At 47.6% G+C, this 14,177-nt stretch overlaps 1 protein-coding gene and 1 long non-coding RNA gene across 3 annotated transcripts in view; one reads left to right on the plus strand and one right to left on the minus strand.

Moving 5' to 3' along the window:
- Positions 1-4,441: 4,441 nt before the first annotated feature.
- The window catches only part of Irak2 (interleukin-1 receptor-associated kinase 2), a 56,628-nt gene continuing 46,892 nt past the window's right edge, over positions 4,442-14,177 (plus strand). Inside the window, exons 1-2 of one of the 2 annotated variants that reach the window (XM_087658188.1) lie at positions 4,442-4,767; positions 12,533-12,715. In XM_087658188.1, coding sequence (XP_087514314.1) covers positions 12,580-12,715 — 136 coding nt within the window. In that variant the 5' untranslated portion in view covers positions 4,442-4,767; positions 12,533-12,579. 2 annotated transcript variants of the gene reach the window in all.
- On the minus strand, positions 11,767-14,127 carry LOC120102364 (uncharacterized). The gene is made up of 2 exons (XR_015686952.1): positions 13,417-14,127; positions 11,767-12,764 (listed from the first exon to the last, which is right to left on the minus strand). It is a non-coding gene; the product is annotated as an uncharacterized LOC120102364 (long non-coding RNA).

Here is a 14,177-nt window from a genome sequence, read left to right on the forward strand (position 1 = left end):
CAGGAGCTGCTGTAGTAAGGCAGGCTGAGCACAACCAGTGAGCAGCACTCCTCCACGGCTTCTGCTTCAGTCCCTGCCTCCAGGTTCCTGCCCTGTTTTGAGTTCCTGCCCTGACTTCCCCCAGGGGAACTGTGGACTGAAATAAACCCTTTCCTGCCCTGATGGCTTTTAGTCCTGGTATTTATCAGCAACAGAAACCCTGAGGCAGCACAGCAGAGATTAGATAAGGTCTAAGGTGGTTATAAAAAAACAAAAAACAAACAAACAAACAAACAAAAAAAAAACTGAGCAAATGCACCAAATTATAAACAAAGGCCTGAAACTAGTTTCTAAATTAGAGCTTATATAAGTGGAAGCAGGGGTAGGGTAACTTCTAAGTAGAAAAAGTTAAAACAGGCCTGGGAGCTGCCCCCCACAAATTGTTACTAATACCAGAATAGATAACTCAAGCCCAGGAAAGTCGTGGGGGACCACGTATGGTAACTGGGGGAGGGTTAGTTAGGCAAGGAATTCACCTCACCAGTAGCTCACCTGCAAGGGGATGGCATTCTTTTAAGTTTTCTGAACTTGCTGGCCTGGAACTTGTGATTTCCTATCTTAGTCACCTGAGTATTTGAGTTCAATGTGTGCTCCATTAGACCCCAGAAATAACTCAAAGAAGATGCTTGTGGATTGTTTGACCTTGGACTCCTGGATTCAGATGATTCTCTTGCCTTGGTCACGGAGTCAGTAGCTGATGGTGGGTGCCCAGCTAGAAGGTGGCTGATATCTTTTTTTTTTTTTTTTTGGTTCTTTTTTTCGGAGCTGGGGACCGAACCCAGGGCCTTGCGCTTCCTAGGTAAGTGCTCTACCACTGAGCTAAATCCCCAGCCCATGGCTGATATCTTTAAAAACTCCATTTATTTGGGGCCCAGAGAGATGGCTCTGTGGTTTACAAACCCTGATTCTCTTGAAGATGACTGAGATTTGAGTCCAGCACTCACACAGCAGCTTGCAACTGTCCACAACTGCCTGAAACGTTAGCTCCAGAGACTCTAGTGTTCTCTTCAGACCTCTATGGGTACCAGACATGCAAGTAGTGAGTGCATAGACATACATGCAGGCAGAACGTTAGTGTGCATAGAATAAATAAAACCTTCAAAAATTACATTTACTTACTTGAGCATGTGGCACATGTCTTTAACCTGTGTGACTTCAAGAGCAGTTTGGTCTACATAATTACTTCCAGGCCAAAGCTACACAGTAAGGCTGTGTCTCAATAATAAACAAGCAAACAAATAAATAAAGTTACATTTATTTATTTCTGCGTGTATGCATTCGTGTGAGGTGGGGCATGCATGCCTGTGCCAGGGTATACATAAGGTCAGAGGACATTTGGGAGTTGGTTTTCTTACACCATGTGGGTCTTAGTCATCAGTTATGGCAGTTGGGATGGTTTGTCTATGCTCTGCCTGGGGAGTGGCACTATTAGAAGGTGTGGCCCTGTTGGACTAGGTGTGGCCTAGTTAGAATACATGTGTCCCTGTGGGTGTGGGCTTTAAGACCCTTGTCCTAGCTGCCTGGAAGCCAGTATTCTACTAGCAGTTCAAGATGAAGATGTAGAACTCTCAAACTCCTCCTGCACCATGCCCTCCTGGATGCTGCCATGCTCCCACCTTGATGATAATGGACTGAACCCCTCAACCTATAAGCCAGCCCCAGTTTATTGTTGTTCTTTACAGGAATTGCCTTGGTCATAGTGTCTGTTTACAGCAGTAAAACCTTAAGACAGCTGGAGAGATGGCTCAGTGATTAAGAGCACTGACTGCTCTTCCAGAGGTCCTGAGTTCGAATCCCAGCAACCACATGGTGGTTTACAGCTATCTGTAATGGGATCCGATCCCCTCTTCTGGTGTGTTTGAAGAGTGACAGTGTACTCACACACATTAAATAAATAAATCTTAAAAAAAAAAAAAAGCATCAGTTACCTTTACCTGCTGGGCTATCTCCCTGGTTCTTTTTTTTTTTTCCCGGAGCTGGGGACCGAACCCAGGGCCTTGCGCTTCCTAGGTAAGCGCTCTACCACTGAGCTAAATCCCCAGCCCCATCTCCCTGGTTCTTAAAGGTGGTTTTAAAGATGTTTTCATTACATTTATTTATTTGTGTGTGCGCATGTGCGTGCGTGCGTGCGCGCGCGCGTGTGTCTGTCTGTCTGTCTGTCTTGCACACACATTTATGAATGTCAGAGGACACGTAGAGTCAAACAACTTTTGGGAGTTCGTTCTCTTCTTCCACTATGTGGGTCTCAAGGATTGACTTCCATTTGCCAGGCTCGGTGGCAGGTACCTTTCTCTGCTGAACTACCTGGACCACCACTGATAAAGGACAATAAAAGAGAAACCACGCAGAATTTGTGTGTGTGTGTGTGTGTGTGTGTGTGTGTGTGTGTGTGTGTGTGTGTGATGATGAGTGGGTGTCTCCTGGGTCTTAGCCCAAGGTCTTGGTCATGCTAGGCAAATGCTAACTTAACATGGGCTTCAGTCTTAGCCCTATTTTACTTCTGCTTGAGACAGAAATTTTTCTGAGTTTCCCAGACAGCTTCAAACTTTCAATTCTCCTGTCTTAGCTTTCCAGGTACCTGGACTGTTGGTGCGTTCCATCATGCCAGGCCTGCAATACATGGATGTCAATCCCACTTTTTATTCTTTTCAACTTTAAATAGACATAGCCCAGTAGACAATGTTTTTCTGTCTAGTCCTGGCTAACCTGGAACTCCCTCTGTAGACCAGGCTGGCCTCGAACTCAGAGCTCCACCTCCCTCTGCCTCCCAAGTGCTGGGATTTAAGGCATTCCCCAGCACTGCCTGGCTTGTTTTGCTTTTTTAAACACTGGTGAACTGTGGGTCCTGTGAACCAAAGTTACGTGTTTTCTGGTTCATAAACTTTTCCTTGAATTGGGAAAGTAAACAAGTCTTGTGCTGAGCAAGCTATGAAGAGGATCTAGGGGCATCACGCCTCACAGACTGGAGAGGATCATCATCTTCCTGGAGGGTAAGACCCATCCTGATGTTAGATGGGCTCACGTTTACTCCACAGACTCTAGTTTCAGGAACTTAGGAGATAAGCAGAACAATGAAATACTTGCCTAGCATGCCAAGAACCTGGGCTTGATCCAGACATGGCAGAGAAATAACGTTCAAAACAATGACCTAAAGATTGGAATGGTGGCACACACCTTTTATCACAGCAATCGGGAGGCAGAGACAAGTGGATCTCTGTGAGTCTGAGGTCAGCCTGGTCTACAGAGTGAGAACCAGGACAGCCAGAGCTACACAGACAATACATTTTAAAATGAGCTTTTTATTTTTTTTTCACGTGTTGTTTTTTTTTTTTTTTCCGGCACTGGGGACCGAACCCAGGGCCTTGCGCTTCCTAGGCAAGCGCTCTACCACTGAGCTAAATCCCCAACCCCATGAGCTTTTTATTTTTGTTTTTATCAAGATAGCCACCAACGGCTAAAATGAATTTCAAGTTTTACATTTTATCTTGTGTGCACAAGTGTTTTGACTGCATGTATGTCTGTGTACCATGTTGCATGTCTGGTCCCCAAGGATGTCAGAGCTATCCAATCTCTTGGAACTGGAGATGGGGATTATTGTGAGCTGCTATGTTGGTGCTAGGAACTGCTTTTTCAAAAGTAGTACGGACTCTTAACCACCGAGGCAGTTCTCCAGCCCCATCTCCCCAAATACAAACCTTTTATCGACATGAAAACTATGTATTATTATTTGTTATTTTTCTATTTTTGGTTTTTTGAAATAGGTTTCTCTGTGTACGCCCTGGCTGTCCTGGAACTCTTTCTGTAAGCCAGGCTGGCCTCCAACTCAGAGATTCACCTGCCTCTGCCTCCTGAGCGCTGGGATTAAGTGCGTTCACCACCAACTGCACAGTCTACTTTTTAATTAATTTAATTGAGAAAGTCTCACTTTGTAGTCTGGTTGGCCTGCCTTGGAACTCAGTGTGTGTAACCAGACTGGCTTCGAGCATGTGACAGTCCTTCAGCCTCAGACAACTGAGAGCTGAGGTGACCGGTGTGTAACATGCCCGGCGCAATCTAAATTGTTCAGCACATTGTTTAATTCGCTCATTCTCCCCACAATGAAGGCAACATCTCTGGGTTTTCTCTGCTTAAGTCTCACCAGCACCTGTTAGATGAGTGTATTCCAGGTGGCCGTGGAGGTCGCGTTAGCCAGCCTCAGGGAGTGCCTTGGAACTCTGGGTTGTACAGTGACTTTCCCAGGACCTTGATCCACTCCTGGTACTAGCTCGTGCTACTGAATGCCACTGGGGGGCATTGGCTTCTCTGCTCTCAGCCATGGCTTGGGTGGAGTGTACTACCGCGCTAGGCCGCTCGGGGGCGCTCGCTCGCTTACCCAGTACGGCCCCAGGCAGCGCCGCCCTTTGCTAGGGAAGCCACGGCCCTCCGCCACCGGCTCAGTCGCCGCGCAGTCTCGCCATGGCTTGCTACATCTACCAGCTGCCGTCCTGGGTACTGGACGACCTGTGCCGCAATATCGACACGCTCAGTGAGTGGGACTGGATGCAGTTCGGTGAGTTTGACGCCACTCTCAGCCAGGACCCGAGATAGATCCGCGCCTACTCGTGTTACCTGAGGCCGGGGAATGCCTGTTTAGAATGCTGCTGCTTTGCTTTAGTTTGCAGACCGACCTGGAGCTGCCTATGAACTTGCTCTTGGCCTAGGCTGGTCAGTTCCCCCTGTAGCAGCTAGGTGAGTTTTGTTTGTCTTTGTTTTGATTGTGGAGCTGTAGAGTCTATGGACCCGCTGTCTGCCCAGTTGCTCTTTTGCCGGGGGCTGGGTTATAACCTCATCACTTTGCTGCCTGTGGTGTCCCGGGCCACTCTCCTAACTTCCCTGAAATTTGGCTTAATCTGTAAACTGCAGGTGACAAGTGTAAGAATTTTATACAATTATAAGAATAAAATAGTGTCAAGAACGTACCCTCCCCGCCTTAGTGTCGTCATTCTGTGGCATATTTTCCATTCTTATTTTGAGACAGGGTCACATTATATAGCCCTGGCACTTGCTTTGTAGACCAGGCTGGCCTGGAACTCACAGAGATCTACCTGCCTCTCCCTCCCAGATACTGAGATTAAAGGTGTGGGCCACCATTCCTGGCTAATCATTTATTTTCTACAGTGAGGGAACTTTGATTCTAGAGCCTTGTGCCTGTTAGGAAATCACCTACCACTGAACCATATCCCAGGCAATGTTGCTTTTTTTTGTTTTTTTGTTTTTGGTTTTTTTTTTTGTCTTTTGAGACCTGTTACCTGTTTTTGTTTTTGTTTTTAATTTAGTCCCGGTTGTCTTGGAACTTGTCCATCCTGTCTCAGTCTCTTAAGTGTGGAATTATAGATTTGAACCTTAGTATTTGGGGTGGGAGGGGTAAGGGACTCATGTAGCCCAGGTTAGCCTTGGATACCCTCGAACTTCTGACCCTCCTGCTTCCACTTTGGAATACTGGGATTACAGGCTCGGTCTATGTAGTGCTGGGGATGGAACCTAGTAAAGAACCGTATACCATGTGAGCAACAACCGGTCCTGTAGGTCAAAAGGACATAGTAACAGTGGTTATTCAGTGCAACTGTTGTCACTTAATTTCCTTTTTGTTTTTGTATTTTTTTTTTCAATCCAGTGTTTCTCTGTGTAGCCCTGGCTGTCCTGGAACTCACTCTGTAGATCTGGCTGACCTAGAACTCAGAGATCCACCTGCCCCTGCCTCCCAAGAGCTGGGACTAAAGGTGTACGCCACCACTGCCCAGCAATGACTTGTGTGTTTATAAATTTTATCTTATGTGTTTGTTGTGTTTTCAATTGAGCCCAAGGCCTTGTGCCCGGCAGGCAAGCATTTTGCCAGTGAGCTGTATAATTTCTTAAACGAAGTAATTTATATTAATGTATGTTCCATTGTTATTGTTTTTTTTTTTTTTAAATACAGGATCTCATGTAGTCCAGCCTGGCCTAGACCTCATTACCTAGCTAAGATTGAATTTTTGGTCTTCCTACTAACACCTCTCAAGTGCTGGGATTATGTGTCACCATGCCTGACTTCAGTAAAATATTTTGTAATTAAGATGTTTATGATACTGGAGGCTGGCGAGATTACTCAATGGGCGAAATCAGTATCAAGCCCGTGGGCCTGAGTTCCATCCCTGGAAGGAGAGAACCCACTCCACACAGTTGTCCTGTGACATGAGCCATGTATGGCACTTACTAAGGAGAGTGGGCACACCTGTGTGGTCCTGCAGTTTGAATATATGTCACACGTGTGAGGAGTAGGGCACTCCTCCGTGGTAAAGCACTCAACTAACGCGTATTCCTAGGTTCCACCCGGAGCCCTGCGAATGAAAAGAAAACAAGAAAGGGAAAAATAAGTATTCTAAGGTCGTGGTCCTCAGCCTGGGAATCTTTTCTTTAGGTGGCAATGGCAGAGACATCTCTACTTGTCACATCTCGGTAGATGCGGTGGCAGCCCCTCAGCACGAAGCTCGGCTGCCCCCAAGACTCAGCAGTGGCTGGGTTCAGGGACCCTTTTTACCCAGGAAGAAAGGGCGTTGATGTGCAAAGTCCGGTAGAAGTCAAGAGCAGAAAGACGAGCCCCCGGTTCTCCACAGGGATAAGCATTCTTAGCTTCTGTGAGGCATCTGTAACAAACGTTCCTGCTCATGTTTGCTTGCTTCTGACCCTGCAGCCCCACAGTGCTCAGGTCCGTGCCTTCTGGTCTCTTTCCTAAAGGCACTTAAGTGTAGACACTTCATATTTCGACCATCTTGTCATTTCTGTACACCAGTTATACTCGACAGACAGCCTGCCTTTTCTCCTCTTAAAATACAGCCTAGGGTATTTCACCTTGATAGACATTTTTTTTCCCTCCCAGCTTTCTATTGTATAGCTCAAACTGGTGGTCCTCCTGCCTCAGCTCCTCTGAAGCAGGGGTTGTATACACCTGGCAATGAACTCTTTTTCTCTTAAAAGCATTTTCACTCTTTGTAGTGGTCTGGGATGATGACATCTAAGATAAAGGGAAATGGCTCTCTGTTGTGCCCTCAGCCTTCCTGTCCCCTCCTTGCAGGCTCTGTCCTAGTTCAGGGTGCCCAGATTGTCCAGGGAACTCTGTGTCCCAACACTTGGGTGATCTAGACTGACTTGGATTCTTTCCTGGCCAGCTATGTGTGTGTAGGCAGGGGCAGTGGTCTTTAATTAATTTTTTTTTCATTTCAGCCAAGCCCTGAACTACACATAACCTTCTGTTCCTAGAATATTAATGTTAGAGGCACATTTTTGACTTTGGGGGAAAAAACCATTGTTAAAAAATTTTATGGACCAGGTGTGGTAGTGGTGCTGGCAGCACACACAACTTTAATCCCAGGACTCAGGAGGCACAGGCAGGCTGATCTGTGAGTTTGAGGCCAGCCTGGTTTACAGAGAGGATTCCAGAAAGAAAGAAAGAAAAAAATTTATGAGGCTGAAGTGTGGCTCAGTGGTAGAGTGTGTGCTTACTGTGCCTAAAGCTCTGGGTTCGGCTACTGGAATGAAATAACACAGGGAGGGAGGGAAGGAGGGAGGAAGGGAAGAAGGGAGGAGGGAAGGAGGGAGGGAGGAAAGGAGGGAGGGAGAAGTTAGTGGGTAAGAAAAAGCCTGTTACACAGATGTGTAATTCCCAAATTTAGGAAGCAGAGGTAGGAAAATCAGGATCAAATTCCACTCCAGCCTGGGCTACTTGAGAGCCTGCTTCAAAAGTCAAAAAACAAGCAAGCAAGCAAATGGTAAACAAATAAATAGCAAACAAACCCATGATCAACCATCACATAATCCACACATGTAAAGAGCACCTCACAAACAAACCTATGATCAACCATCACATAATCCACACATGTAAAGAGCACCTCACAAACAAACCCATGATCAACCATCACATAATCCACACATGTAAAGAGTACCTCACAAACAAACAAGCAAACCCATGATCAACCATCACATAATCTACACATGTAAAGAGTCCCTCACAAACAAACAAATCCATGATCAACCATCACATAATCCACACATGTAAAGAGTGCCTCAGTGCCCTTAACTCATTCACAGAGCTATGATCGCACACACTCTTGTATACACCATACATTCCCCCAGCCCTTGCCCCCTCCACTCTAGGTGTTTTCTGTTGTAGCATTTTATGTGAGTGGGACCATCTCAAGTGCACTGTCCTTTATGAATGGCTTTGTCATTTAGTGAGTCTTAAGGGGTCGTTCATGTTGTAGTGTATGTGAGTTGTGAATCACTTTCCTTCCGTCCCCTCCCTCCCGCCTCTCTCCCACCCCTCCCATTTTTCTCATTTACTCTCCTATTCTCCCTTCCTCCCTTTTCCAGTGATGAAAATGGAACCAAGGGTCTCTCAAATGCTGGGCATGTACACCATTAATGAGCTGTACCCCTTGTTCTAGTCTCTCTCTCTCTCTCTCTCTCTCTCTCTCTCTCTCTCTCTCCACACACACACACCCCTCATCCTCCCTGCCTCTACCTTACTGGCTTCCTTTGGACCTGGTCTTTGCCTATGATCCAACCTTAGGTGGCTGCATTTTCTCAGCCCAGAGGCTGCTGTGAGGCCAAGGCTAGCCCTCCCTGTGCAGCTGGCAACTGGTCTCAGGACTCTGGTTTTCCTGGCCCCCAAAGGAGGGAGAATGTGGATTGTCCTTCTATTCCGAAGTCTAGGCTGCTGAGTCAGTCTAGCAAAAGTGATCTTGTGCTGTGGTCCTGGGAGAGACTGTGTGGGAGTGTGGGAAAATCTAACACGGTTTAGAAAACCCACAGCCACAACTGTGCACACTCCTTTGGATCAGTTGGTAGACATCTGCCTTTGATTGATTCTCTGTGGTCAGAGCTGCGCTCAGTTGCTCTTGGGGAGAAGACTTGTAGTATCTGTCTGAGTCTGTGTAAAATGGGGTTCCTAAGTGTCATCTACCTGGGAGTGTGCACAGGGACCCCTGCAGGAGCCCCTTAACTGCACCTCTCTCCTTGCTCACTGCGCATTTCAGCCTTTGTGTACTGCCTAGCTGTGTGACCTCATGCAAGTGACTGTGTCTCTGAGCCATTCATCTGTTAAGAGGCTGAAGGAATACAGAGCTTTCCCTTGCCCTACCAGGATGACTTTGGCCAGTCAGGAGAGGGGCAGATGACACTGGGGAGGGTCATTTCAGGAGGGTGGGCTGCCCCTGTTCTGGAGGACTTTAAAGATGGGTAAGCTTGGGGCTGGGGATTTAGCTCAGTGGTAGAGCGCTTACCTAGGAAGCGCAAGGCCCTGGGTTCGGTCCCCAGCTCCGAAAAAAAGAACCAAAAAAAAAAAAAAAAAAAAAAAAGATGGGTAAGCTTTCCCCAGGATTCAGGAATCAACATGAAACAATGGTTTCTCTGTGAGTATAACACATTGCCAAATGCTATTTCAAATCTCCCAGAATAGTGAGTTCATCGTATCCATGGAGTCACCCATGAGGTCTAAGAGGAAACGGAGGCTCTGGGAAAGGTGATAGGCCTTTGCTAAATGCACAGCAAATTCTGGGGGGATTTGAACCAGGGCTGCTCACTCACATGCTGTGTCTGTCAGCTTTCAGGCACTGTGACTAACACCCTAGGGAATCAATAGCCTTAGAAAGAAGAAAGCACATTTTGGGAGATTTTAGCATGTAGTCTCTTGATTCTGCGTTGCACCTGTGGCAATGTCTCATGACAAAGCCTCTTTATGGAAGGGGCTGGGCTCCCATAAGCCCACTGAGAGCACATCTCTGAGTACTGGGGAGACTCCCTCTGGGTCTCATCTCTTAAAGTTCCTACCTCTCCAGGTACTAAACGGGACCAAGCCTTTAGCATAGGGCCTTTTGTGGGACACCAGACCTGAAGAGTAGCATTCCCACACATGGGAAAGTCTGGAAGATTGAGTTGCCTGAAAGCAACCAGTAGGGTTCCTCGAGTCTATTAGGTAGGGCTTTGATTTTCTCTCTTCCATAATGACCAGATTAATAAGAGTTATGGCCTAGTGGGGGCCCTTGTCAGTGACTGGATCCTTCCTCCCTCCATCTCTGCTTGTCCTACCCCTGGGTGCAGTGCTAATGGATCAGTACCTTAAGAGATACCGGCTTCAACTAAACTGTCCCTTTTCAAAGGCACACCGGAGTTCACTTCCTGTTTCTCTTGGGAGGAAATTGAAATTCACAGAGGCTCTAAGCTCTGGCTGGTGCCCTGGCTGTAGGAGCCCCACTATTGCCAGTGTCCTTACTGGGCTAGCTTTGGTATGACGTCACACGTTCCTCTTTGCTCCTTGTGAACAGTTGGAAGGGGACTCTGAGCCTGCTTAAATCACTTCCTGCTGGCTAGGAATCTGATGTGGAGTTTCCAGTGACTAAAACTGAAACTCTGGAACTTTCCATTCCTACAGGGCACTTCTGGCGACTCTCTCTGAGGGAGAATGATATGGTCCTTCCTCATTTATCCAGAGGGGACTGACAGTGTATGGACTGTTGTGTTTATCTGGGCTCTGATGGCTTCCGTAGTCCTACAGAGTTCTTAGCTCTTCCTGTTCCCGGCTCTGTCCTCCCAAGCTCATACTCCAAACAGAAAAGCTCCGTGGAGCTTTGGAGTTAGCAGTTTACTCTAGAGCTCATCCTGGTCTGGTGTTTAATGCTTAATGGCATTTTTCTTTGGTGGTGCTGGGACTCGAACCCAGACCCTCATGCACGGGAGGCAAGCGCTACACCAGCAGACTACACTCATAGTCCCCAGCCACCTGACTCTGTGTTCACATACATTCCTGTTCTGTGATTTTTCTTTTTTAACTCCTCATTTTTGTTCAGTTTTGTTTGGCTGTCCTGGGGACGGGGCTGAGGGTCTCCCGCACGCACTGGCTGCTGTTCCTTCTTCATGCCGCCTTGAAGTCTCTCTCTCTCTCTCTCATGCTTTCCTATGTCAATAAACTAAGTGGCAAGGCTGGTCGTGGTGGGTCATGCATTTAATTCTAGCACTTGAGCTAGGAGAAGGCAGATTCCTGAGAGTTCAAGGCCAGCTTGTTCTATAGAGTGAGACCCTATCTCAAAAACAAACAAACAAATAAACAAACAAACAAACAAACCCAATCAGTGGGATACTATGTAACAACTAAAAAATGCCATTTAAGAGCTGGGAGTGTGGCTCAGTGGTTTAGCATGCATGAGGCCCTAGTTTTGAGCCCTAGTTCTTCAAAACACAAAAGTTCATTCACTCAAACTGACAAATTCCTTATGGGTTAGACAGCAAAGCTCAGAGTGAGGTTATACAGGATGAGTCTCTGGGTTCAGTACCCAGCACCATGCCAATAAAAACAATAATAAAATTAATGTTTTTTGATAAAAAAAAAATTAAGACAGGGTCTTACTATGTAGTCCAAGTTGGCCTGGAACTCACTATGTAGACCAGGGTGGCCTCAAATTCACTGAAGACCTCTTGCCTCTGCTTCCAGGGCGTTAGTATTAAAGGCATTCACCATCAAGCTTGGCAAACAGTAATGCAACTACAAAGTAGCCATTTATGAGGTGCCTGGATCAACTGGGAGAAGCTTGAACTACAGCATTAATAAATAGAAGAGGCCTTAACTATTGTCCATCAAATTCTGTGTAAAGCCAGCACCTGGGATTGGGGATTTAGCTCAGCGGTAGAGCGCTTGCCTAGCAAGTGCAAGGCCCTGGGTTCGGTCCCCAGCTCCGGAAAAAAAAGAAAAAAAGAAAAGAAAAGAAAAGAAAAAGCCAGCACCCGTGTGAAGGACTAGAGGACTTAGCTTGGTGGAGTTGGCCTGGGAGGGTGGGATACAGTGTGTCTTTTCCATCTATTTTATACCAAAAAATAAGAATATTGGAGGCTGCTCTGGACTGCACAGCAAGACCTTGTATCAAAAACAAGGTAAGAGAAGGGGAGCGTAGTATTATTGCCAACATAGTTCCTTGCAGTTCTTCCCCGAGCTTCAGAGTTAGCATGGCGCCAACCCCGTGGGCCGTCTTGGTTCCTGTGACAGTTCTACCATTTGTCACTCATCGATCATAGACATGCTAGTTTTTCCGACCAGGGTTGAGACTTAGTGAGCCAGGGGCTCAGGGAACAACATCTGGGGACACTTGTTGGGGTCCTGCAAGAACAGGGAGGGCATCCCTAAGGCTTAGGGCTTCCCTACCTTGCTGCCCTCCACTCCTCTGCATCCTACCCTGCTGCCCTGAGCCAGCCAGTTTCTCCATTTGAGAGGCAGCAGTGATGGGGACACTTGCTGGGGTCCTGCTCCCCACCGAGGCTTATGCTGGGGAAGAGACCATTCCAGGCAAAAAAACTACAGAGGTTCATGGCTCCCAAACTCCTAAGATCTTCATCCTTCTGGGATGTAGTAGCCACGTTGACAGGGAGGAACAGTGACTCTCCCTTGAGGCAGTGCCTCCAGCTCTAAGCGGAATCCTCTCTTGCCTTCCAGCTTCCTATGTGATCACAGACCTGACACAGCTGAGGAAGATCAAGTCCATGGAGAGGGTTCAGGGGGTGAGCATCACCCGGGAGCTGCTGTGGTGGTGGTCCATGCGGCAGGCCACTGTCCAGCAGCTGGTGGACCTCCTGTGTCACCTGGAACTCTACCGAGCTGCCCAGATTGTCCTGAGCTGTGAGTAACCATCTGTCCCCAGGGGAGTCTCTCAGCGAGGGCTGTGTGTCTGAAAAGACATTATCGATCTTTTGTCAGTACAGTGGGTGGAACTGAGTGGGCCCAGGTGAACTGTCTGCCACTGGGTTTCACCCCAATGCTAGGACCCTTCTTTTTTCCCAGGTTAAAGCTCACACACCGAGTCATTTATTTCCCAGATATAACAGGCCTACTATGTGTTATACTTGGCCCTGGGTTTATCAGGAGAAACACTGACTAGCCACGGATCTAAAAACTTTCATTTGAAATTTAAAAAATATTGGAGGCCAGGGAGTAAGGGCACATGTCGCTGAGGCCTCGTGACCCAAGCTGGATCTCTGGGTCCCGCAGGGTGGAAGGAGAGATGCCACAAAGTTGACCTCTGACCTCTGCACATGTGCTGCGGCAGTTGTACCTCTCCGCACAAACACGCAAATTTTAAAAACAAAAATACTGGGGAGATGCTTAGGAGACAGTAAGCAGCAGGAAAGAAGGGAGAATAAATGGATGGAGAGATAAAAGTTATGGGGTAGGAAAGCCTCCAAGGACTGTGGTCAGGGACGGCTGGTCCAGGAGAACATCCTGGAAGGGGGGCTGGGGACGCAGCTCAAGGGAGAGCACTACGTAGCATGTGTAGACCCTGACTTCCAACTCCAGTTCTACAGAAAAGAAACATGGAGTACCTGAGACGTGTGAAGACCCCATGTGGGCTCTGAGGTTGACCCATGTGGGGATGGGAATGGCTGCCTTCTTTGCCAGCAGACCCAGGGTGCGAACTTGCCTGGATGACCCTACACTTTCTTTTAGAGCGAGGATAGGGATTCAAGAGCCCCAGCCTCAGAGCTGCTGCACACATGGGCTTTTGGGGCTACCCTGGGACTATGTCTACTCTTCAGCCACCAGGTAACTAGGACTTACTGTGCGTGGGAACCTATGGTTAACATACAACAGCTTTCCCTTTTGGGGCTTAAATAGGAGGCGCCTGTTCCAAGCAGGCCTGCTTCTGCGTTCCCAGAAATTGTCTCACAAACCAAACCTCTACCTGGTGGCCATGGCTTTCCCCTGGCTTCTGTCTCTGTTCTCTGTACTTGACTTCCCAGTCTCATTCCAGTCTCCTTCCAGGTCCTTCCCTCAGACTGGACAGGGCTCACAACTCTTTAGAACTGGCTGGAACTGATCCTGTCCTGTTCTGAGATGTGCAGATCACTATTCCTCATCCCCATTCCCTGAGGGCCAGTCAGAGAGGCCTTGGACAAGATATGGCTGAGTGAGTTCAAGCATGACCTGGGAGAATTTCCTTTCAAAGGCTCAGACCCTCCCATTGTCCTGCAAAGGGGTCAGCCTGGATGCCGAGCAGAGCCCTCTCTGGGAGTCTTGGAGCCTGGGGTCCCTGTGACCACTGGAACCAGGAGGCATTTCATTTGATCATTGTGACCAACCCCCC

This window comes from Rattus norvegicus, chromosome 4, assembly GCF_021556685.1.
Source record: "Rattus norvegicus strain SHRSP/BbbUtx chromosome 4, alternate assembly SHRSP_T2T, whole genome shotgun sequence".
Lineage (NCBI taxonomy): Eukaryota > Metazoa > Chordata > Mammalia > Rodentia > Muridae > Rattus > Rattus norvegicus.